Source organism: Ranitomeya variabilis, chromosome 2, assembly GCF_051348905.1.
Source record: "Ranitomeya variabilis isolate aRanVar5 chromosome 2, aRanVar5.hap1, whole genome shotgun sequence".
NCBI lineage: Eukaryota > Metazoa > Chordata > Amphibia > Anura > Dendrobatidae > Ranitomeya > Ranitomeya variabilis.
This window is the reverse complement of record NC_135233.1, coordinates 117359928-117384519: the sequence shown is the minus strand read 5'-3', so window position 1 is coordinate 117384519 and position 24592 is coordinate 117359928. Positions and strand designations below refer to the sequence as shown.

The following is a 24592-nucleotide window of genomic DNA, read 5'->3' as shown; positions in this document are numbered from 1 at the left end:
TACCTGCCTCCGACTACCAGACCGACATGACTCTTACAAGACATAAAAAAAAACTTCTCAAATTTCCCCAAAATAGAGCATTTTGTGAAGCAATTTCCAATAAAAAAAAACTTTTTTTTCCCCCCCATGACCGCACCATGGAGAGGATTTGCCCTCAAAAATAGGAAACCTACAGCTTTAAAAGGCGGAGCCTCTCTATACGTTTCAGTGGTTTCCTGTCCTTGAGGGAGACCTACATTTTCCCGGCGTTGCGAGAGAGAAGTCTTACCTGGGGATGGCTGCTTCCAGCATCAACGAGCCTGTGTCTGGCACAAGGAACCTGTGACACCGGACTGCAGAAGGATTCGGGAGCACGACCGGATTTGGCACAGTAGCTCCACAAAGTGGTGGCAGACGTCACTTCCAGCAAAGGAAGCATGGTCGGGCATGGCACAGTTTTGGAGGGGGAAGTATGGCCTGGCATGGGCCGGTGCTCCCCGAAGGTCATTATAAATGACCTAAACAGGAAAAGCAGAGATCAATGCTGGGTGTCTCTGGCTTCATTTTCTGGGAGGGGTTGAGCCAGCACAAACATGAGCTCCTCCTGAGTCAGTATAAAAACAATTCTTCACATCAGGATCATTCTAGCCAGAGGAACATTCCAGGATGGATGATAGTAACCAGCCTGGAGAGCCTACTGAGGACACAGCACTCCCAGGTTTGGTAGTTTCCTGCTTCAAGTTGGGGGAGTCCAGAAAACCCTGGTATGTCACACATAATACCTGTAGTTACTTAAATGTATTATAGGACAGACCTAGGAAAGCGCAAGTCATAAAGTATAAAGAACGTGTAAACTATTGTCTGGATACAAAAAAAGTTGTCAGTCATGTATTGAGAAAACCCTAGCTGAAGAAGCTCCTTGATGGATAGAATGAGGTCCATAATCAAGACTGACTTTTTAAAAAATAATTTAAAGGGGTTCTGAAGCTAAGAAGGCCCCAGCAACTCATCAGAAAGAAAAAAAAGACGTCACATTAAACTCTGGCTCAGAAGATGAGGTAGAAGAATGTGAACTACGAGGGTTCTGTTACAATGAGTTCTCCTCATTCTCCTCTGATGATGATTGCGGCCGTTAGCCATGCTTTCCACCGAAGACACAGAAAAGCTGGTGAAGGCAGTCAGGGCATCTTTGAGAATAGAACACGTGAAAGAACCAAAGTCTATGCAGGGCGTAATGTTTTGTGGATTAGAAGTTCAGAAGCCCAAATGCTTCCCCGTCCACAAAACATAAACTCTCATGAAAAGAGAGTGGAAAAAGACATTAAAAAATTGTTTATCCCACTGGAACTTAAAAGGAAATATCCTTTTGATGCAGAAGTGTTTGGACAATGTAGAAAAATAGACGCTGCAGTTTCTAAAGTGTACCACAACACTTGTAGGACAGGAAAGAAAAAAGCTTGAGAATAGGGGGCTGCAGCCTTCAAGCCCAGTAGAGCCTTCAAGCCCAGTGGCCACATGCACAGCAAGGTCTTGTAGAATGTGGTTCAACCAATTTGACTCAGATTAGGAACATGTGTCCAAGAGATGAACTACTAGAAGGCTTTCAACTATTCTGAAGGCAGCAGATTTCTTGGCAGATGTATCTGGTCATGTGGTCAGACTCGCTGCACAACCGTGCTCTGAATAGAGGGAAGAACTTTTCAGAGGATGGTTTTGGGGTTTTTTTCGTCAGGGATTCTCAAAAGATCCAGGAGGCAATGACTCCAGGATCCAAGTAAGTGGAAGACCTAAAAGAATTTCTTCCTGCCTGGGAAAAGATATCTTCGAGTCACAGTATCTTAGACACCATAAGTGAAGATCGAATGAGAAATCATCTTATAAAAAAGGGAGTGTTAATACAGAGGAAGGGAATTAAAAAAAACCCTCTTATCCTAGAGAGAAAACGGGATCAATCTTTCAGGACAATTCCAGTAAAGAGCAAAAGGGTAACAATGTTTTGAAATCTTGACTTTCAGGCTCCATATCTCATTATCCATTACTGCTTGGAGAATACCATCATTTTATAGACCATCATCTTGGGTATTTCGTACATAAATTTGACTTGTAACTATTTAGAATATGATTAGTTATGCAGATTCTTGTCATGTCACTGCATTGTTACTGTATAAATCTGAAAAGTATAAATCAATCTTTAAAAACAAAACACTTCAAAATGGAGCCAATGGGGTCGGTGGTAAAACTTCTTTTTCTGTGGCTATGGAAATTCTGGACCTCAAGGATGCGTATTGCCATGTGCCAATATTCCAAAGCCACAAAAAATGAGTGGCAGTAAATGTTTCATCCAGGCCCTCCCCTTCTGCCTCTCAATGGCCCCACGGGTATTCACAAAAGTGATGGCAGAAATGTTAGCTCACATCAGGGGAAAAAGGCATCCTGCTCATCCCATATCTGGATGATTTTTTAATTGTAGCAAAAACATTACAGAAGGGCAGTAGACCAAGTCAAATAGGTTCTAGATTCCTTAAGATGGCTGATAAATTTAAAAAAAAAAAGTTAAAAGCAACGCCAGAACAAGAGCAAACATTCCTTTGGATATTGTTAGACTCCAAGAGACAAACATCCTTTCTCCCGGGAAGGAAAATAAGGAAAGTACTCAGATCTGTATCCAAAATAATTAGCAACCCAGTTATCTCCCTGAGGAAGGGCATGTTAATACTAGGAACGTTAACTTAGGCACAAATTTACTTCCGGAATCTTCAGTGGGTTAATCCTGGAAGAGATGGAAAAAATCAAGGGAAACCTGGACAGAAAAATTACTATTTCAAAAAGCGCTCTGTAATCTAAAGTGGTGGCTCTCCAGGAAAAACTTCTCCCAGGGGGTCTGATTGGAAATCCTGAACCTCCACCATTCTCACCACAGATGCAAGCTCTTTTGGTTGGGGGCTCACACTCAATGCAGAATTCTCCAAGGTCGATGGCCTTCAGATATAGAGACATCATCAAATATTACAGAGCTAACAGCCATCAGGATAGTTCTGTTAAGGTACCTTCACACGAAGCGACGCTGCAGCGATAGCGACAACGATGCCGATCGCTGCAGCGTCGCTGTTTGATCGCTGGAGAGCTGTCACACAGACCGCTCTCCAGCGACCAACGATGCCGAGGTCCCCGGGTAACCAGGGTAAACATCGTGTTGCTAAGCGCAGGGCCGCGCTTAGTAACCCGATGTTTACCCTGGTTACCAGCGTAAAAGTAAAAAAAACAAACACTACATACTCACCTGCGCGTCCCCCAGCGTCTGCTTCCTGACACTGACTGAGCTCCGGCCCTAACAGCAGAGCGGTGACGTCACCGCTGTGCTTTCACTTTCACTTTCGGGCCGGAGCTCAGTAAGTGTCAGGAAGCAGACGCTGGGGGACGCGCAGGTGAGCATGTACTGTTTGTTTTTTTTACTTTTACGCTGGTAACCAGGGTAAACATCGGGTTACTAAGCGCGGCCCTGCACTTAGTAACCCGATGTTTACCCTGGTTACCAGTGTAAAACATGGCTGGTATCGTTGCTTTTGCTTTCAAACACAACGATACACAGCGATCGGATGACCAAATAAAGTTCTGAACTTTATTCAGCGACCAGCGACATCACAGCAGGATCCTGATCGCTGCTGTGTGTCAAACGAAACGATATCGCTAGCGAGGACGCTGCAACGTCACGGATCGCTAGCGATATCGTTTCAAAGTCGTTTCGTGTGAAGGTACCTTTAGACGTTCTGCCCAGGATAAGGGGTCACCACATGTAAAAATACTGTCAGATAACAGAATGACAGTAGCATATGTGGACAAGGCGGCACAAGGTCCAAAAGCCTCACAACAAGCAAGGGAGATAATGGTGTTAGTCAAAGGAAATCTCCAGTCCCCATCAGCAACTTGCTTGAAAGCCGGTGCTTGTGCACCATGTTCGGGTCCCCACTCCACGTTTCACAGCTACTAAGGGGTGGAGGAGGCTATTTTTTTCTCTTTTTAATTTTGCCTTAAATACAAGGCATTATACACGAAAGATTGTTTCCTAACATTTTTTCCCTAAAAAAACATTTTATCTTTGGTTTTGTACGTTTTATTGTCAGTTCGTAAAAGTGGCGCAATACTCTTACAGCTTTGTTTCCAGCAGCGACCTGGGAGTTAGAGATGCCTCCAGCCGTCTTCCCATGCTGTTCCCATTCCATTTGAGTGCTGTTTCCATCATTTCAGTGATGTTCCTGCCTACCCAGCCCTCCTGTCGGGGTCCGCCGGAAAAATTCTCAAGTTTCCCATTGACTTCCATTATACTCTGTACTTGAGTTGAGCACCTGAGCGTCCGAAATGCTCAATTCGAGTACCGAGCACTCGAGCATTTTAGTATTTGATCATCACTAGTAATAAGAAAAAACACTGAAGTTTGAGTTAAGCATTTTTTTCTCATGTATTTTTTCAGTGTGCTGAACCCATTTTTTTTTTTTATCCATTTGTGATATTTTAGAATCCTTGCTCCTGTTTTTCACTTGTAAAAGCAAACAAAAAAATCTTTGCTTCTCCCACTTATTAAACATGATGATATCCATGTTCTATCTGCCTTTTTTTTCCCTTTTCTTTCCATAGGGCAATTGATGAGCTTGATCCACATCACGGATCAAAACAGGACATGTCTCAATTTTGATGGGGGGCGGGAGGGGGGTTTGTGGACAATCAATCTGCAAGAAAAAAGGACACTTGAAAAGGAACATTCATTGTAATGCATTCATGATCAACCCGCAAAAATAATGGATGTTCAAAACCGGCCTAAGGTTTTGTATTTTATATAGCTTCTTAGCAGTATTATCAGATGGATAAGGCCCGAAGTAAATGGACAATTTGCCTTTGACAGTGCTATGCAGCAACTCCTCTTATTTCAGAACATCTTCATCCTTATGGCATCAATGTCCTTCAGAGGTTTCATAATAATCTTTATCTTGACAAAAATAGATTCTGGATTTATTCCAAGCCGTCTATTAACACGGCCATTTCTGTACAGTTCCGAAAAGCTGATTTACATCTGACTAATAATTTTGTAAAGGGCAAAACCGTACTGATAAAGAACACAAGCGCTGGATGTGTTCCCAACCTCCTGCAACAATCAAGTCTTCCTGTCTGTAAGCCTAGTATTTATATAAGCTGGTTACAGTGAAGATAAGATTGTACAGAATTGTTAGGATTAATGATACCGTAAAATATTGCTTTATGCTTGCTGTGAAAGTCATGATGATCTATAGGGTAAGGGCTTTCCATGCATGCGATGCAGCAAAGTAGTTCTCCAAGGCCAACTAGGTATATGTGATGTAGCTATACATTCAGCTTTATTTCAGCACCAGAACGTGCATTCTGTGTCCAGCACGGAGTGTGAAGGGGGCTGGCTAGATGAAATGAATTTCTCCATCTCCTCCATTGCCGGGGTCAGCGTATATCGCACATCCCTCGGGTGATATCTGAGTGATGTGCGTTGTCTCAGTTGCACCCATAGACTTATTTGGGTAAGAGTGAGCCAAGACTCTGTCACCGACACTGGGCCATCGCAGCATCCTGCAATTTCACTCACACAATGAAAACAGCCAAGAAAAAATACGGTGACGTGAGCTTCCCCATAGATGTATACTGGTCTGAGTGCTATGCGAATTTTTATTTTTTTTTTATTTTTTTTTTTTTTAATCGCATAGCACTTGTCCGTATTCTACGGTAGTGTGACTCCGGCCTAAGTGTTATTATTGTACCGGGGTGCAAACAGGGATTCTTAATGGATTGGCGGAGAAGTGAACAAGCCCTTTAGAACGAATTTTACAAGCAGTTTAACAATTTATAATGTTGATAATAAAATGCTTTAAGATCAGGTGTGGGAGAGAAATGTTCCCGTGTTGATGCAAATCTAGTGAGCCTCCGTATCATTTACATTGTAGATGCTGCTCGGTTGCTTTTATCCTGTTATTTCCCTGCTGCTATCTTATCCCCTGATATTAGCCCTGCATTAGCTGTCCTAGCTGATGTAGCCTCTCATCTGTGTTAGCTTAGTGCAGTATTTCCATTACACACCAATTGTGATAGTTTGTAGTCTACACTACGTACACCTGCCAAATCCTCCAGAATAAGCTTGGCCCTCAGAGCTGAACCTTAAATATAATACATGTTATATAACCACCTGACCTGCAATAAACCTACCCAGAATATTACACTGGTCTACAAAAAAAAAAAAAACATTTTCTGGCATGGACTTTAAGAACAGTTTTAGACTAATTTGAGGGTGCTGAATTCAAATCTGATCTTATAATTTCTCTGTCACATCACATCACATTTTTGCGCTATAGGTATATAGCCCATTTTCATGAATTCCATGATAAATATAAGTAGTGTATGAAAAGTGTCGGTTTATACGGTTCACTAAGGTAAATTTAGTTTTCATTTAGTCTCCCAAAAAATGTGAGAATATCTTTGTTTTCTTTGAACATGCATAATTCCCATTTGTTATGATAACACCCTTGTTTTCTGTGCTACTGGGACAGTAGAGCTACAGCAGAGCATTGGGTGAAAACTGAATGGCCTCAGCGACAGAGTTTGGCATCTAGCGATAAGAATGTCATCCATGATCCTCTAGTGGATAGGAAGGACATTGTCTTTCCTCCCTTACACATAAAGCTTGGATTGATGACGCAGTTTGTCAAAGCTCTCAATCACAGTGGAGAATGCTTTAACTATATATGTTCAACTTTTCCTGGTCTTAGTGAAGGGAAGAAAAAGGCTGGAATATTTGATGGACCTCAAATAAGAACACTTATGAGAGACCCAAATTTTATCACATCAATGAATGAGACAGAAGAAAGAGCTTGGAATGCATTTTGTAATGTGGTACAGAATTTTCTAGGGAATAAGAAAGCCGACAACTATGAAGAGATTGTGGAAGAGCTACTAATGAGTCTGCGAAATCTTGGATGTAGAATGAGTATCAAGATTCACTATTTACACAGCCATTTGGACTTTTTTCCAGAGAACCTTGGGGATGTGAGCGAGGAACAAAGGGAGCGTTTTCATCAGGACATTAAAGCAATGGAAGAACGGTATCAAGGCCGGTGGGACTCACATATGATGGCTGACTATTGCTGGAGCTTGATGAGAGACAACCCAGAAGCTGTACATCACAGATCAGCCAAGAAAAGAAAGTTCAAATAACTGTCATTTGTCATTCATCTGTGTGCCATATATATGTGTTTTTATATTTTGTAGTTTCATTCTGTAAGTATATTTGATTGGCTGTACATAGACTTTGTAATCTCTGTTATTCCTTGATTAAAAATATACAATGTAGTATCGAAAATCATGTGTTTTAATCATAAAACATTAGATAGGAGTAATTTTCATAAAAAATATAAAAAATGAAAATATCTCAAAATCCTGATGTGATAGCCAAAAACGGAGTTCATATTCGTAATCAGCAGCCAAAATTGACTTAAAATATGTTTTAAAACCTTTTGCCAGAAAAATTGCGTTGATCAGTGTTATCTATATTCATACGTTTGGCAAATTTACACCCTGTGTGTCTTACCTTTGCAGATTATTTGCACCTTAAGGTACCTTGACATTAAGCGACGCTGCAGCGATAGCGACAACGATGCCGATCGCTGCAGCTTTGCTGTTTGGTCGCTGGAGAGCTGTCACACAGACCGCTCTCCAGCGACCAACGATGCCGAGGTCCCCGGGTAACCAGGGTAAACATCGGGTTGCTAAGCGCAGGGCCGCGCTTAGTAACCTGATGTTTACCCTGGTTACCAGCGTAAAATGTAAAAAAAACAAACAGTACATACTCACATTCACGTCCCCCATCGTCCGCTTCCTGGACTGACTGAGCGCCGGCCCTAACAGCAGAGTGGTGACATCACCGCTGTGCTGTACTTTTACTTTCACTTTACGGCGCTCAGTCAGTGCACTGAGTGCAGGAAGCGGATGGCAGGGGACGTGAAGGTGAGTATGTACTGTTTGTTTTTTTTACATTTTACACTGGTAACCAGGGTAAACATCGGGTTACTAAGCGCGGCCCTGCGCTTAGTAACCCGATGTTTACCCTGGTTACCAGTGTAAAACATCGCTGGTATCGTTGCTTTTGCTGTCAAACACAACGATACACGGCGATCGGACGACCAAATAAAGTTCTGAACTTTATTCAGCGACCAGCGACATCACAGCAGGATCCTGATCGCTGCTGCGTGTCAAACTAAACGATATCGCTAGCCAGGACGCTGCAACGTCACGGAATCGCTAGCGATATCGTTTAGTGTGAAGGTACCTTTAGTTTTAAACCTCATTCGGACCTCTTTTTTTTGTTTACTTCTTTATTGCACATGTGAAAAACCTGACTGTCCTTATAAGTGTTTTTGGATCAGATTTTTATCAGTGATTCAGTTTTTATCATCAGCATTTAATAATTTTTTTCTTTTATAAAAAAAAAAAAACTGATGGCGTTTTCTCCGGTTTCTCCCATAAGAAAAGTCAGTTCCCTGAAAATTGCCCACAAGTAAAGTTGATAATAATGTTATATCGGTACAGCTGGGGTCACCCTGTACACAGACTCCTGAGTGATATAACATATTACGGGGGGTGATAACTGTTGCTATTTTGTCAATGTGGGGAATATTCCTGTGGGGAATATTCTTGTGGGCATTCATGGCTGTGGGCGTTTTTTCTTTTGAGCATTTTTCTGGTCCCCAAAAAAGTCAGTAAAAAACAGACAGCACATGGATGGTATCAGTTTTTGTCTCAGTTTTTGAAGGACCCATAGACTTGAATAGGCGATTTTGATCCGTGATTCGTATTAAAAAAAATGGACATGCCTTATATTAAGTTCCCACAATGAGTTTTTGACACTACATATTTTTGCTGCACAAAAACAGCGTCTTACAGTTCCAGCAAAGTGGATCGGATTTATAGAAATCTCATGACTTCTTTGTTTTCTTTTATTAACCCTACGTATAAATGCAACAGCGGAGGCACCAGGCAGAAACAACAATTTTACTTTTTGGATTAACAATATGAAATAGAAACAGAGATACTGAAAATGACAAAATCACAAATGGACAATATTTACAGAGTATTTGACAAGCAATTATATGGATTAGTATGCAAAAAGAAACTGTGAACTCACCTCCGAGTCTACAGTCCAACCTATTTCTAGTAGGGGGTGGGGTGGGCAAGCCCAGTATTTGGCAGGAACAGTCTATAGAAGTTTCTGTGGCTGCTCCATCTCACTAGCTGCACATTTTTCTTAAAAAGTCAGTCAATGCTCTCTGAGTCGCTCTAGTGCAGGGGTGTCAAACTGCATTTCTCGAGGGCCTCAAACCATGCGTGTTTTCAAGATTTCCTTAGCATTGCACAAGGAGCAGGAATCATTATCTGTGAAGGTGGTTAAATTATCACCTATGCAATACAAGGAAATCCTGAAAACATGACCTGTTTGCGGCCCTCGAGGAATGCAGTTTGACACCCCTGCTCTAGAGTCAGCCAGACCCCATCTGGTCCACAGCCCTCCCCCTGCCCACGTCCGGTAACATAAGTCAGTGCTGGAAGTAATGGCCCATCTCGCCCTTCTCCTTTGATCACTGGCCCAGGCTGGAGTCTCTGACCAGGTATTCCCAAGGCCTCTTTGCTGCTTGACCGCCGACGAGCATCTCCTATGTCTGTATAGGGGCTGGTCCTCAACTGTTGACTGACGTTGGCTAGGTTGGTGCTTGACTGTCGACGAGTGCAATCTGGACCTAAACCGGTGTAGCTCTGGTCTTCAGTGCATGACGATTGTCATCTTGGTCCAGGCCTGGCAGGTACCCGTGGTTGCGGCCTACTATCTCGGCTGCTGAAGCTGCAGCAAGAGCGTCTGTCACCTCACTTGGCACCAAATCTCCTCCTGTTTTTTTGCTCTGTCCCTTGAGCTGGGGCACTGCTTAATTCTGTTCCCTCTGCATCCCTTCTCCTTGAGAATAGTTCCGCAGGGTTTTGTTCAAAGCTGGAGGCCATACGACTTCGACACTTTACTGTTTCGTTGTCCTACACATAAACCGACCTGCAGTGCGTTTTTTAAATCCGCAACACATAAGTTCCTCTTGCAGGTATGCTGAGATTTATGTGCTGCTTTACCCCATGGAAAAAAACATTTTTTTACCCCATCTTCAGGTAAAAATGCATATGCATTTTTAGAGCATTTCAGCTGCGGAAAAGTACTAAAAACACTTGTTATCTGCACATGACTATACCAATAAACTTTTTTCAACGCCAAATCACAAGAAGTATAAAAAATTAAGTACTGTATATACTCGAGTATAAGTCGACCCGAGTATAAGTCGAGGCACCTAATTTTGCCACAAAAAACAGGGACTGCGTTGTCCCCTCATCCCTATCCTGGTATGCATGGTTCCCTATCCTTGTATACATGGCTCCTTATCCCATATCCGTTCATGCATGGTTCCTATTAAAAAAAAACACATCCTACTTACCTGCCTGCGCGCCCTCGCTGCATCTTGTTGCAGCCCCAGCAGCTCTTCCTGCCAAGTGATCACGTGGCCCCGCTCATTAACCCCTTCATGACCCAGCCTATTTTGGCCTTAATGACCTTGCCGTTTTTTGCAATTCTGACCAGTGTCCCTTTATGAGGTAATAACTCAGGAACGCTTCAACGGATCCTAGCGATTCTGAGATTGTTTTTTCGTGACATATTGGGCTTCATGTTAGTGGTAAATTTAGGTCGATAATTTCTGAGTTTATTTGTGAAAAAAAACGGAAATTTGGCAAAAATTTTGAAAATTTCGCAATTTTCACATTTTGAATTTTTATTCTGTTAAACCAGAGAGTTATGTGACACAAAATAGTTAATAAATAACATTTCCCACATGTCTACTTTACATCAGCACAATTTTGGAAACAAATTTTTTTTTTGCTAGGAAGTTATAAGGGTTAAAATTTGACCAGTGATTTCTCATTTTTACAACAAAATTTACAAAACCATTTTTTTTAGGGACCACCTCACATTTGAAGTCAGTTTGAGGGTTCTATATGGCTGAAAATACCCAAAAGTGACACCATTCTAAAAACTGCACCCCTCAAGGTGCTCAAAACCACATTCAAGAAGTTTATTAACCCTTCAGGTGTTTCACAGCAGCAGAAGCAACATGGAAGTAAAAAATGAACATTTAACTTTTTAGTCACAAAAATTATCTTTTAGTGAAAATTTTTTTATTTTCCCAAGGGTAAAAGGAGAAACTGGACCACGAACGTTGTTGTCCAATTTATCCTGAGTACGCTGATACCTCATATGTGGGGGTAAACCACTGTTTGGGCGCACGGCAGGGCTCGGAAGGGAAGGAGCGCCATTTGACTTTTTCAATGAAAAATTGGCTCCAATCTTTAGCGGACACCATGTCGCGTTTGGAGAGCCCCCGTGTGCCTAAACATTGGAGCTCCCCCACAAGTGACCCCATTTTGGAAACTAGACCCCCCAAGGAACTTATCTAGAAGCATAGTGAGCACTTTAAACCCCAAGGTGCTTCACAAATTGATCCGTAAAAATGAAAAAGTACTTTTTTTTCACAAAAAAATTATTTTAGCCTCAATTTTTTCATTTTCACATGGGCAACAGGATAAAATGGAACCTAAATTTTGTTGGGCAATTTCTCCTGAGTACACCAATACCTCACATGTGGGGGTAAACCACTGTTTGGGCACATGGTAAGGCTCGGAAGGGAAGGAGCGCCATTTGACTTTTTGAATGAAAAATTATCTCCATCGTTAGCGGACACCATGTCGCGTTTGGAAAGCCCCTGTGTGCCTAAAAATTGGAGCGCCTCCACAAGTGACCCCATTTTGGAAACTAGACCCCCCAAGGAACTTATCTAGAGGCATAGTGAGCACTTTAAACCCTCAGGTGCTTCACAAATTGATCCACAAAAATTAAAAAGTACTTTGTTTCACACAATTTCTTTTAGCCTCAATTCTTTCATTTTCACATGGGCAACAGGATAAAATGGATCCTAAAATTTGTTGGGCAATTTCTCCTGAGTACGCCGATACCTCATATGTGGGGGTAAACCACTGTTTGGGTGCACGACAAGGCTCGGAAGGGGAGGCGTGCCATTTGACTTTTTGAATGGAAAATTAGCTCCAATCGTTAGCGGACACCATGTCGCGTTTGGAGAGCCCCTGTGTGCCTAAACATTGGAGCTCCCCTACAAGTGACCCCATTTTGGAAACTAGACCCCCCAAGGAACTTATCTAGATGCATAGTGAGCACTTATATCCCCCAGGTGCTTCACAGAAGTTTATAACGCAGAGCCGTCAAAATAAAAAATAATTTTTCTTTCCTCAAAAATGATTTTTAGCCCAGAATTTTTTATTTTCCCAAGGGTAATAGGAGAAATTGGACCCCAAATGTTGTTGTCCAGTTTGTCCTGAGTACGATGATACCCCATATGTGGGGGTAAGCCACTGTTTGGGCACACCGCAGGGCTCGGAAGGGAAGGCACGCCATTTGGCTTTTTGAATGGAAAATTAGCTCCAATCATTAGCGGACACCATGTCGCGTTTGGAGAGCCCCTGTGTGCCTAAACATTGGAGCTCCCGCACAAGTGACCCCATTTTGGAAACTAGACCTCCCAAGGAACTAATCTAGATGTGTGGTGAGCACTTTGAACCCCCAAGTGCTTCGCAGAAGTTTATAACGCAGAGCCATGAAAATAAAAAATATTTTTTCTTTTCTCAAAAATGATTTTTTAGCCCACAATTTTTTATTTTCCCAAGGGTAACAGGAAAAATTGGACCCCAAAAGTTGTTGTCCAGTTTCTCCTGAGTACGCTGATACCCCATATGTGGGGGTAAACCACTGTTTGGGCACACGTCAGGGCTCGGAAGGGAAGTAGTGACATTTGAAATGCAGACTCTGCGGGCGTCACATTGCATTTGCAGAGCCCCTGATGTGCCCAGACAGTAGAAACACCCCACAAGTGACCCCATTTTGGAAACTAGACCCCCCAAGGAACTTATCTAGATGTGTGATGAGCACGTTCAACCCCCAAGTGCTTCACAGAAGTTTACAACGCAGAGCCGTGAAAATAAAAAATCATTTTTCTTTCCTCAAAAAAGATGTTTTAGCAAGCAATTTTTTATTTTCACAAGGGTAACAGGAGAAATTGGGCCCCAATATTTGTTGCCCAGTTTGTTGTGAGTGTGCTGGTACCCTATATGTGGGGGTAAACCACTGTTTGGGCGCATGTCAGGGCTCGGAAGGGAAGTAGTGACATTTGAAATGCAGACTTTGATGGAATGGTCTGCGGGCATCATGTTGCATTTGCAGAGCCCCTGATGTGCCTAAATAGTAGAAACACCCCACAAGTGACCCCATTTTGGAAACTAGACCCCCGAAGGAACTTATCTAGATGTGTGGTGAGCACTTTCAACCCCCAAGTGCTTCACAGAAGTTAATAACGCAGAGCCGTGAAAATAAAAAATAATTGTTCTTTCCTCAAAAATTATGTTTTAGCAAGTAATTTTTTATTTTTGCAAGGGTGACAGGAGAAATTGGACCCCAACAGTTTTTGCCCAGTTTGTCCTGAGTACGCTGGTACCTCAAATGGGGGGGGGTACACCACTGTTTGGGCGCACGTTGGGGCTTAGAAGGGAGGGAGCACCATTTGACTTTTTGAACGCAAGATTGGCTGGAATCAATGGTGGCGCCATGTTGCGTTTGGAGAACCCTGATGTGCCTAAACAGTGGAAACCCCTCAATTCTAACTTCAACACTAACCCCAACACACCCCTAATCCTAATCCCAACTGTAGCCATAACCCTAATCACAACCCTAACCCCAACACACCCCTAACCACAACCCTAACCCCAACACACCCGTAACCCTAATTCCAACCCTAATCCTAACCCTAATCCCAACCCTAACCCTAATCCCAACCCTAACCACAACTGTAACCCCAACACACCCCTAACCCTATCCGTTACCCTAACCACAAGCCTAATCTTAACCCTATTTCCAACTCTAGCCCTAATTCCAACCCTAACTCTAATTCCAACCCTAACCCTAAGGCTATGTGCCCACGTTGCGGATTCGTGTGAGATTTTTCCGCACGATTTTTTAAAAATCTGCAGGTAAAAGGCACTGCCTTTTACCTGCGGATTTACAGCGGATTTCCAGTGTTTTTTTTGTGCGGATTTCACCTGCGGATACCTATTGAGGAACAGGTGTAAAACGCTGCGGAATCCGCACAAAGAATTGACATGCTGTGGAAAATACAACGCAGCGTTTCTGCATGGAATTTTCCGCACCATGGGCACAGCGGATTTGGTTTTCCATAGGTGTACATGGTACTGTAAACCTGATGGAAAACTGCTACGAATTCGCAGCGGCCAATCCGCTGCGGATCCGCGGCCAATCCGCTGCGGATCCGCGGCCAATCCGCTGCGGATCCGTGGCCAATCCGCTGCGGATCCGCAGCCAATCCGCTGCGGATCCGCGGTCAAATCCGCACTGTGTGCACATGCCATAACCCTAACCCTAACCCTAGTTCTAGTTCTATCCCTAGTTCTAACCCTAACCCTAGTGGAAAAAAATATATATATATTTTCTTTATTTTATTATTGTCCCTACCTATGGGGGTGATAAAGGGGGGGTTTATTTATAATTTTTTTATTTTAATCGCTGTGATAGAACCTACCACAGCGATCAAAATGTACTTTGCCGGCCGGCAGATTCGGCGGGCGCACTGCGCATGCGCCGGCCATTGTGGAAGATGGCGGCGCCCAGGGAGAAGACGGACCGACTTCGGGAGGCTCGGTAAGTATGAGGGGGTGGCGGGGGGGTGGATCGGAGCACAGGGGGGGGGATCGGAGGACCGGGGGAGCGGACAGGAGCACGGGGGAGCGGACAGGGGGACGGAGGGGGGTACCGGACAGAACGGAGGACTGGGGAGGAGATCGGGGGCGGTGGGGGGGGGGGCAGAACATGATTTCCAGCCATGGCAGATGCTATTGCAGCATCGGCCATGGCTGGATTGCAATATTTCACCATTTTCATAGGTGAAATATTGCAAATTGCTCTGATTGGCTGTTGCACTTTCAACAGCCAATCAGAGCGATCGTAGCCATGTGGGGGCAAAGCCACCCCCCTGGGCTGAAGTACAACTCCCCCTCTCCCTGCAGATCGGGTAAAATAGGAGTTAACCCTTTCACCCGATCTGCAGGGACGCGATCATTCCATGACGCCACATAGGCGTCATGGGTCGGATTGGCACCGACTTTCATGACGCCTACGTGGCGTCAAAGGTCGGGAAGGGGTTAAGGTAATGAATATTCACTCCATGCCTATGGGACTGGAGAGGTGTGAATATTCATTACCTTAATGAGCAGGGCCATGTGATTGCCCTGCCGGAAGAGCTGCTGGTGCCGGAACAAACGAGATACAGCGAAGGCGAACAGGGAAGGTAAGTGGGATGTGTCCTGGAAGCCGGAAGCTGCAACTGCATTTCTCTTTAGCAGCGGGCACAGTTACAGCCGTAGGCGCTGGCTACTGCCTCTGTGTCCCGCTGCTCCCCATTCCCCACCATCTTTCTGGGACAATGGCTCGTGTATAAGCCGAGGGGGCCTTTTCAGCACAAATATGCTGAAAAACTTGGCTTCCACACGGGTATATACGGTAGCTTACCTACGACATAACAAAAAAATGACAAACTGCAGCGTCAAAAAAGCATGTTTACGTTTTTTAAACGCAATGAAAAGAAAAATGAAAGGAACCTAAATTTAGCCGATGGGTGAAGAAAATTTACAAAACAAAAAGCTCACTAAATACTCACCATGGTAACATGGCCTTATTGTATATGTGCATATCGAGTATTTGCAGCAGATTCCTATACACCAAAAAGCAGAGAAAAATAAATACTGCATAAAGTACATGAGTTTTTACTTATGTATTTTTCTAGTCATTATTTGAAAGGTGGGGGAATACTGCAAAAAATTTTAGGCTATGTTCCCATGATGAGGAAGTAGCAGCACTTTAAATGCAGCGTATTTTCACTGTGTTCTAATCACACAGGTAAATCTGCATGTGTTCACTGAAGATTGCAGATTTACTGCATCCAATACATTCTATTGTGCAAATTTCTGTTGCGTAGACTAGCGTGTCTGCAGCAGAAATGAACATGCATAAACAGTCCAAACCCCTCTGTTCTTCTCCCGTGTACAACAGGTAACTGTAGATACTTAGGCTGGGTGACCAGATAGTAGAGAGTTCACGTCCCTTGTGAGTGGAGCTACCGGCCCCATGTACAGTAGCAACAGGCTAGTCGACACTGGAAACATTTGAATCCCTGGTTTACACAGCGTCCTATTTAGTTCGGCTAAGGCTGCTTTCAAACATCAGTTTTTTGCCATCCGTCACAATCCATCGAATTTTGAAAAAATGGCTCCGTCGCAGATTGTGAAAAACTAATGCGACGGATCAGTTTTTTCGCTGGATCCGACTAGCTGATCCAGCTAATTGGATCCTAAAAAAATCGGAGCATTCTCAGTTAAAAAAAAAACAGAATCCGTAATTTGCAAACGATGGACGGCGATGGACACAAAAACGTTACTATGTCCGTTTTCTCCAGCTCCCAGATAAACAATTTTCGATGGATCCGGCAAAAAATTGATGAAACATGAGGCAATCCATCACTAATACAAGTCTATGAGAAAAAAAAACGGATCTGGCAGCATTATTCGCCAGATCTGTTTTTTCAAAATTCGACAGATTGTGACTGATGGCAAAAAACTGATGTGTGAAAGGGGCCTAACCCAGTCCTTAGCAAATGACTCACAGAACCCAGGCCAATTTGGAAGGAGAGAAAAAAACGTGAGAGAACCTAGAAATATCCACTCACTTTGTCTTCTTTTTCCAGGCTCCCCAGGTATTAGGATATGGAGGTCGATCCCACCTCCACGGTTGGTGCTGATGACGTGGTCTTCCCTGGTCATTTTCGAGCAAACCTGTCCCTGAAACAGACGTGCGGAAGCATTGCTGGTCAGGCATATGTTGGTACCTGTAGCAGCCACTTGGGGAGCTCAGGCGCCAAGGCGTTCTTTTTCTTCTGCCTGAACCATAACAAAGAGCATCCCAGCCGCAAATATTGTACCATGAAATATACACCAGTTCCACAACACAACCGACCTCTGAGAAACCAAAAACATAAAAGTAAATGTACAAAAAACTTAAATATTGTAACTAAAAAAAAAAACTAAATCAGCTGTTGGAAAAAAATCCAGCGTTTTCTCTTTTCTGTGCCTTGGGTGGTTCCGGTCCTTTGAACATGAGCTCTGATGGTTGGTGTTGGCGCTAATGACGATGGAATTTTTCAAAGTCTGCTTCCTCCCACATTGTTACTTTCTCGCTGGAGGCAGACTGTCTGACCCCCCCCCATGGCATACCAACCCTTCCTGCACCAGACTTTGCAGAAGTGCACATTTTCTTAAATCTACAAACTGTGGAGATGGTAGAGCAACGTTTTTCGCTTTGCCATTGCCCGCTTCACATATACAATGGGGGAAATAAGTATTTAATACTTTGCTGATTTTGTAAGTTTTGCGCACTGACAGACCTGAACAGTCTATAATTTTAAGGGTAGGATAATTTTAACATTGAGATAGAATATCAAAAATTAAACACAGAAAATCACATTGTATAAATTATATAAATTTATTAGCATTTTGCAGTGAGAAATAAGTATTTGATCCCTCTAGCAAACAAGACTTAATACTTGTTGGCAAGCACAGCAGTCAGACGTTTTTTGTAATTGATGATGAGATTTGCGCACATGTCAGGAGGAATTTTGGTCCACTCCTCTTTGTAGATCATCTCTAAATCATTAAGATTTTGAGGCTGTCACTTGGCAACTCGGAGCTTCAACTCCCTCCATAAGTTAAATATGGGATTAAGGGCTGAAGACTGGGTAGGCCACTCCATGACCTTAATGTGCTTCTTTTTGAGCCACTCCTTTGTTGTCTTGGCTGTATGTTTTGGATAATTGTCTTGCTGTAAGACTCAGCGACGATCCATTTCTAATGTCCTGGCGGAGGGAAGGAGGTTATCATTCAGTATTTTATGCTACATGGCTCCATTCTCCCATTGATGCGGTGAATTAGTCTTGTGCCCTTAGCAGAGAAACACCCCGAAAACATAATGTTTCCACCTCCATGCCTGGCAGTGGGGACGGTGTTTTTTGGGTCATAGGCAGCATTTCTCGTCCTCCAAACACGGCAAGTTGAGTTAATGCCAAAGAGCTCATTTTTGGTCTCATCTGACCACAGTACTTTCTCCCAATCACAGAATCATCCAGGTGTTCATTGGCAAGCTTCAGATGGGCCTGCACATGTGCCTTCTTGAGCAGGGGGACCTTGCGGGCACTGCAGGATTTTAAACCTTTACGGCTTAATGTGTTACCAATGGTTTTCTTGGTGAATGTGGTTCCAGATGCCTTGAGATCATTAACAAGTTCCTCCAATGTAGTTTTAGGCTGATCTCTCACCTTCCTCATTATCAAGGACACCCCATGAGGTGAGATTTTGCATGGTGCCCCAGATCGATGTCGATTGACAGTCATTTTGTATTTCTTCCATTTTCTTACTATTGCACCAACAGTTGTCTCCTTGACACCCAGTGCCTTGCATATGGTTTTGTAGCCCATTCCAGCTTTGTGCAGATCTTGTCCCTGACATCCTTATAAATCTCTTTGGTCTTGCCCATGTTGTTGAGGTTAGAGTCTGACTGACTGATTAATTGAGTCTGTGGACAGCGGTATTTCATAAAGGTGACTATGTAAGACAGCTGTCTTTAATGCAGGTAACGAGTTGATAAGGAGCGTCTGATCAAGAGATCCTGAAATTCAATACTACAAGGTATTGAGGCAGGGTACTAAACTTATACTTGTCTTTGTCCGTGCTCCGGGAATGGGAAGATGGGAAGTGACAACTACGATTAGCACATGACCTTCCTATCTTGGAGCAGTTATCACCTTTTGACAGCCCTGGATCCACATTTATTATAGGCAGATGATGTGGCAGATTGTCCCGTTTCATTATAGTACAGCACATCCACAAATAAGAAGCAAGGACAAGAAGAAGCTCTTGGTCAGGGAACACAGCCATGATCAAGGTCGATAAATAGAACAATCTTGACACTATATATAAATATTACACATTACGCTTTATAATTAGGTGCTTAGTACAGGAAGAATGCTATCTAAATGGATTGGTGGAAACAAGCTCTGGACGACTTCAGGAAGTCCAGGCCCATATTAATTAACTAATTTGCACCTTCCGTTTGTATTTCTCATTAATTTATGAATAATGATTACTATCATTAGTTTTATATATTGAAAGGGTTTTAGGCTATTCTAGCCTAAGGGTAGGTTCACACATCTCATAATTGGTGCTTGTTTTAGTCTACACTGAAATCTACATGGTTTTTGCACCAAGAATCTGTGCACATTTCCATACTTACAGTGCATTTTTATGCTTCTTTTTTTATTATTTTTTTTTAATTTTTTTTTTACATAAACGCACTGAACAAAAAAAACCACACACAACAAAACAATGCAAGGTCAATGCTTTAACCTGTGGATTTAGATATCTCTATTAATGAATGGGTAAAATCTGCACCGAAAAGGAGCATTTCTGCAACAGAAATTGACAATGCGGTAAACTTAAAAAACGCAGCAAAATAAAATTTACATGTGGCTCCCACACAAAAAAAAAACATCATGTGGATGAAATTTAAGGTAAATCTTAACCATTTGTAATATAGTAAAATTCTGTAGATTTTATGTGTGTAAAATCTGTGCTTAAATAACTCCACGCCATTTTTTTTTCAAAATTTTTTTTTTTTTTTACATTAAACATATTGCGTTTAAGGCCAGCGTCAATACCCGGCGCTGCCGCTGGCACTCGAGATCGGAGCGTTCAGCTGCATAGAAATATATGCAGCCACATGCTCCGCTCCCGAGTGCCGGTGGCAGTGCCGGGTATTGAAGCGAGAGACTTGTGTGAGTTTCTCACGAGTGTGACCCCGGCTTAAGGTTTAAAAAAACGGTCCGTTTATCACGGACGAGAATCGCACAAATGTTTACAAAACAGCGATCCGTGTGCAGTTCGAGGATGCATTTTTCTCGCATCAAATGATCCGTTTGACATCCGTGTGACATCCGTATGGCATCCGTACTGCGATATTTGCTCGCAGGCTTGCAAAACCGACATCTAATGGATTTATGTGTTCAAATGTTCGTTAAAACATAGATACAGTATATATATGTAATTGAGACACATATATATACATACTGTATTTATATTTACTTCAGCGCGAGATATGTGAAAAGCCGGTAATTCAATTGCCGGCTTTTCATTTCTCCTTCCCAAACCCGACAGGATATGAGACATGGTTTACATACAGTAAACCATCTCATATCCCTTTTTTTTTTTTTTGCATATTCCACACTACTAATGTTAGTAGTGTGTATGTGAAAATTTTTGGCCCTCTAGCTATTAATTTAAAGGGTTAAATCGCTGAAAAAATTGGCGTGGGCTCCCGCGCAATTTTCTCCACCAGAGTGGTAAAGCCAGTGATTGAGGGCAGATATTAATAGCCTAGAGAGGGTCCATGGTTATTGGCTCCCCCTAGCTACAAACATCTGCCCCCAGCCACCCCAGAAAAGGCACCCCCCGGGAATGAAGGTAATGTAGGTCAATGACCTGTAGTTACCTTCATTCGTGGTGATGCGCCCTCTGCTGGATGTCCTCATATGAACTCCAGCGTGGGAACTTTTCCAAGGCTCCAGTTCATGAGGACATGCAGCAGAGGGCGCATCACCACGAATGAAGGTAACTACATGTAATTGACCTACATTACCTTCATTCCCGGGGATTTACAGGCACGAGCACAGCTGCATTATAGCAGAGCTCCTGCCTGTAAAATATTTTAACCCTTTCAGATGGATTTACATTGTGGGACGTTACAGATCTACGGAAGGTATGTATATTGTTGTTTTTTTATTTTTCCTTTGTTACAGAACGATGGTCTTCAGGTGGATTACCAGTATAGTAAAATATTACAACAAGCTGTGTCTTTATTTCATTAAAATACTTTGCAATATTGTGTGTGTGTTTTTTTAACCATTTCATACAATTGGATTCATAATGGATAGGTGTCATAACTGACGCCTCTCCATTATTAATCTGGCTTAATGTCACCTTACAATAGCAAGGTGACATTAACCCTTCATTACCCCATATCCCACCGCTACACGGGAATGGGAAGAGAGTGGCCAAGTGCCAGAATAGGCGCATCTTCCAGATGTGCCTCTTCTGGGGTGGCTTGGGGCAGATGTTTGTAGCCAGGGTGGGCCAATAACCATGGACCCTCTCTAGGTGATTAATATCTGCCCTCAGTCACTGGGCTTTACCACTCTGGCAGAGAAAATTGCGCGGGAGCTACGCCAATTTTTTCCGCGATTTAACACTTTAAATTAATAGCTAGAGGGACAAAATTTTGCACATACACACTACTAACAGTAGTGTGGAATATGCAAAAAAAGGGATATGAGATGGTTTACTGTATGAAAACTATGTCTCATATCCTGTCGGGTTTGTGCGGCAATTGAATTACCGGCTTTTCTATAGAACACCGCTGCGTATTTCTCGCAAGTCACACTGCTGGTCCGTGTGTAATCCGATTTTTTTTCTCGCACCCATAGACTTGCATTGGCGATTCTCGGCCGAGATACGCTGACAATCGCAGCATGCTGCGATTTCACTCGGATCTGGAATACGGGCGAGAAAATATCGGATGATGGGAGCTGCCCCATAGATTAACATTGGGACGAGCGCAATGCGATTTTTTTTTATCGCATTGCACCCGTCCGTATTACGGTGTAGTGTGACCCCGGCCTTACGCAGATTTCGTGTGTGTGTCTTTATTTAAGGCTGAGATCACACATGCGAGAAACTCGGATGAGTCTCACATCTTAATACCCTACACTGGCGCCGGCACTCGGGAGTGGAGTGTGCAGCTGCATAGAAATACACCCATCTATCGTATCTATCTATCTGTCTATCGTATCTATCTATCTGTCTATCGTATCTATCAATCATCTGTTTATCTATTATCTATCGTATCTATCTATTATCTATTTATTATCAATATATCTATCGTTATATCTATATAGAGATATTTATAGATAGATAGATACCATAGATAAATACGATAGATAGATCCATAGATAGATGTGATAGATAGACAGATACGATAGATATGTATCGTATCTATCTATGGTATCCATCTATCGTATCTATCTATCTGTGTGTGTATATTCTTCAATGGAGTATATAAATGAAGAGGTTGGACAAGAAATGACATCACAACTTTTTTTATGTATATCTTTATTGAGCTTACAAAAACACACACAAATCCGCATGAAAAACGCAGGTGACCTCAGGTGCAGATTTTACCTGCGTCAAATCCTGATGCAATCCTGAACATGGACACATACCCTAAAGGGTTATTCAGCTTGAAAGTAATTTTGAATAATGACAGTTGTGGTAGTTCAACTCACCTGGCGGTATACGGAGGTAGAAAATAGGAACACTGTCTCTTTAATCCTGGGTTGGTTTATTATTATGCAGCATAAACCAACAAGAGGGGAAAATAAACTCAGCCTTTCTGGCTAAAACAGAAAAACAACAAAGAAAAACAAAAACGCTGCAACACGGTACATACGTTGCGGGTGGCACCCTGCTCTGGAGCAACACAGGTTCAGTCTTTCCTCTACAACAGAGGTGTCAAACTGCATTCCTCAAGGGCCTCAAACCATGCATGTTTTCAAGATCGAGTAGATTTCTCATCAAATCTGAGAAACCTCATAATTTCAACAAAGCGGTCCCTAGACATTGTCGCTTTGCAAAACGGTAAACCCCAGTCATTACACCAAATACTGCTAATCGAGTGACGGTTCGTGCCAGATATTCCACGAGCATAGAATATCGCAATGAATGCATCTAGCTCCTCATCAGATAGAGTAAACTGTAAATTATTGTTCCTGCATGCTTCTGCAAGCGTACAGTTCTTTATATGTGTCAATATATATGAATCAAAAAATAAACGCCATGCGCTCAAAGGACTATCGAATGATATTTCTTCTGGCGTATCCTGTAGGGCCAGGTGCTTCTCGAAGAATATTTTGGCTGTCACGCCTACCAGGCAAGTGTTGTCCAATTTCAACAGGTTTCCATTGAATACCATCCGTTGAAACTAGTATTCCTTCAGATTCGCCTTCTCTGGTGTTTGTTGTTGCATTACCTTCGCCGCCATCGTTATCTGTTGTTCTTTCATTTCTGGGACGTTTTGCTGATTTTTTCTGTCCACGACCAGGAGGATGGTCACGAGGCAACATAACTGCATGAGCCCGATCCCCAGTTGATGTGCTTGGAATATCTGGAAAAAAGTTGATGAATATTTAGAATTTTTGTTTTGCAAGGGTCCGTGCACACTGGCTGGATTAGCGGCGGAATATCCGACCGGATATTCTCACCACAATCCGGCCCGTACCTGCCCGCTCAGGTACAGAGTGGAGTTTCATACCTGAAGCTCCGCTCCGAACCCCGGGCTGGAGCCGCTGTCTGGGACGGAGCCGTGCTCGCGCGTAAGCAAGCGCTGCTCTGTCCCTGACAGCGGCTCCAGCCCGGGGTTCGGAGCGGAGCTTCAGGCATGAGCGGGCAGGTACGGCCTGTATTGCGGCAAGAATATCCAGATGGCTATTCAGCCAGAATTCTGCTAGTGTGCACAGGCCCTAACTCAGTGTGTGGAAGAACAAATAAATACACATAACTACTTACCTTCTGGATTTGTTCCTTCTGAGTCTTCAGATTCACTTGATATGTTCTGAGGAATTAAATCTTCATCACTGTCAGAATCAAATACATGTTCCTGCAATTCGGATTCCGATTCATCCTCCGGTATGGATTGCAAAGTAGCCAGAATATCCTGAGGCTTTATCAAACGTCTTCTCTCCATATTCCTCACAAATTCCATAATTCTATATAGTTCCCTGCTGAAAAATAGAAATGAAATGAAAACTAAAAGAAATAATAACTGTTCTGCCACCTTCAAAAGTAGGTGGGCTGAATCAGTTGACAAACAGCTAAACTATTTCATAACAATTCATACCTGTATGAGTCTTCAGAGCTCGTATGTCTGCGTCTGTTCTCTTTGTCTCTTCAGCTGAACTGAAAGTAAAGTTACTATCCAGAATACTGTCTCCTGCTAGGACCTTAGAAAAACACCACCCTTCATTAGCATAAGATAAGAGCCTAGAGTAAACAAGCTATTTTGTTCAGCATTACACAGTAAAGGTACCGTCACACTAGGCGATATCGCCAGCAATCCGTGACGTTGCAGCGACCTGGATGGCGATATCGCTGTATTTGACACGCAGCAGCGATCTGGATCCCGCTGTGAAATTGCTGGTCGCTGCTAGAAGGTCTGCACATTATTTGGTTGCTA

The 24592-nt window shown here is 42.9% G+C and overlaps 1 protein-coding gene across 1 annotated transcript; it reads right to left on the bottom strand.

Annotated features, from left to right (window-relative positions):
- Positions 1-1008: 1008 nt before the first annotated feature.
- On the bottom strand, positions 1009-24430 carry LOC143803673 (uncharacterized). Its single transcript, XM_077281451.1, has 7 exons — positions 24257-24430; positions 23926-24140; positions 23330-23524; positions 17181-17217; positions 17088-17139; positions 2895-2958; positions 1009-1166 (listed from the first exon to the last, which is right to left on the bottom strand). The coding sequence occupies exons 2-7, from the start codon at positions 24119-24121 to the stop codon at positions 1009-1011; spliced, it is 702 nt and encodes a 233-aa protein (XP_077137566.1). The 5' UTR covers positions 24122-24140; positions 24257-24430.
- Between the last annotated feature and the right edge of the window lie 162 nt (positions 24431-24592).

Bases quoted from the DNA above. Each gene is read 5' to 3' on its own strand.
- LOC143803673 (XM_077281451.1), bottom strand. From the start codon at position 24,121: ATGGAATTTGTGAGGAATATGGAGAGAAGACGTTTGATAAAGCCTCAG. The intron at 23,525-23,925 runs GTAAGTAGTTAT...ACTTTTTTCCAG, and splicing joins AGAAGGAACAAATCCAGAAG to ATATTCCAAGCACATCAACT. The intron at 17,140-17,180 runs GTACAATATTTG...GTTATGGTTCAG, and splicing joins GAACTGGTGTATATTTCATG to GCAGAAGAAAAAGAACGCCT.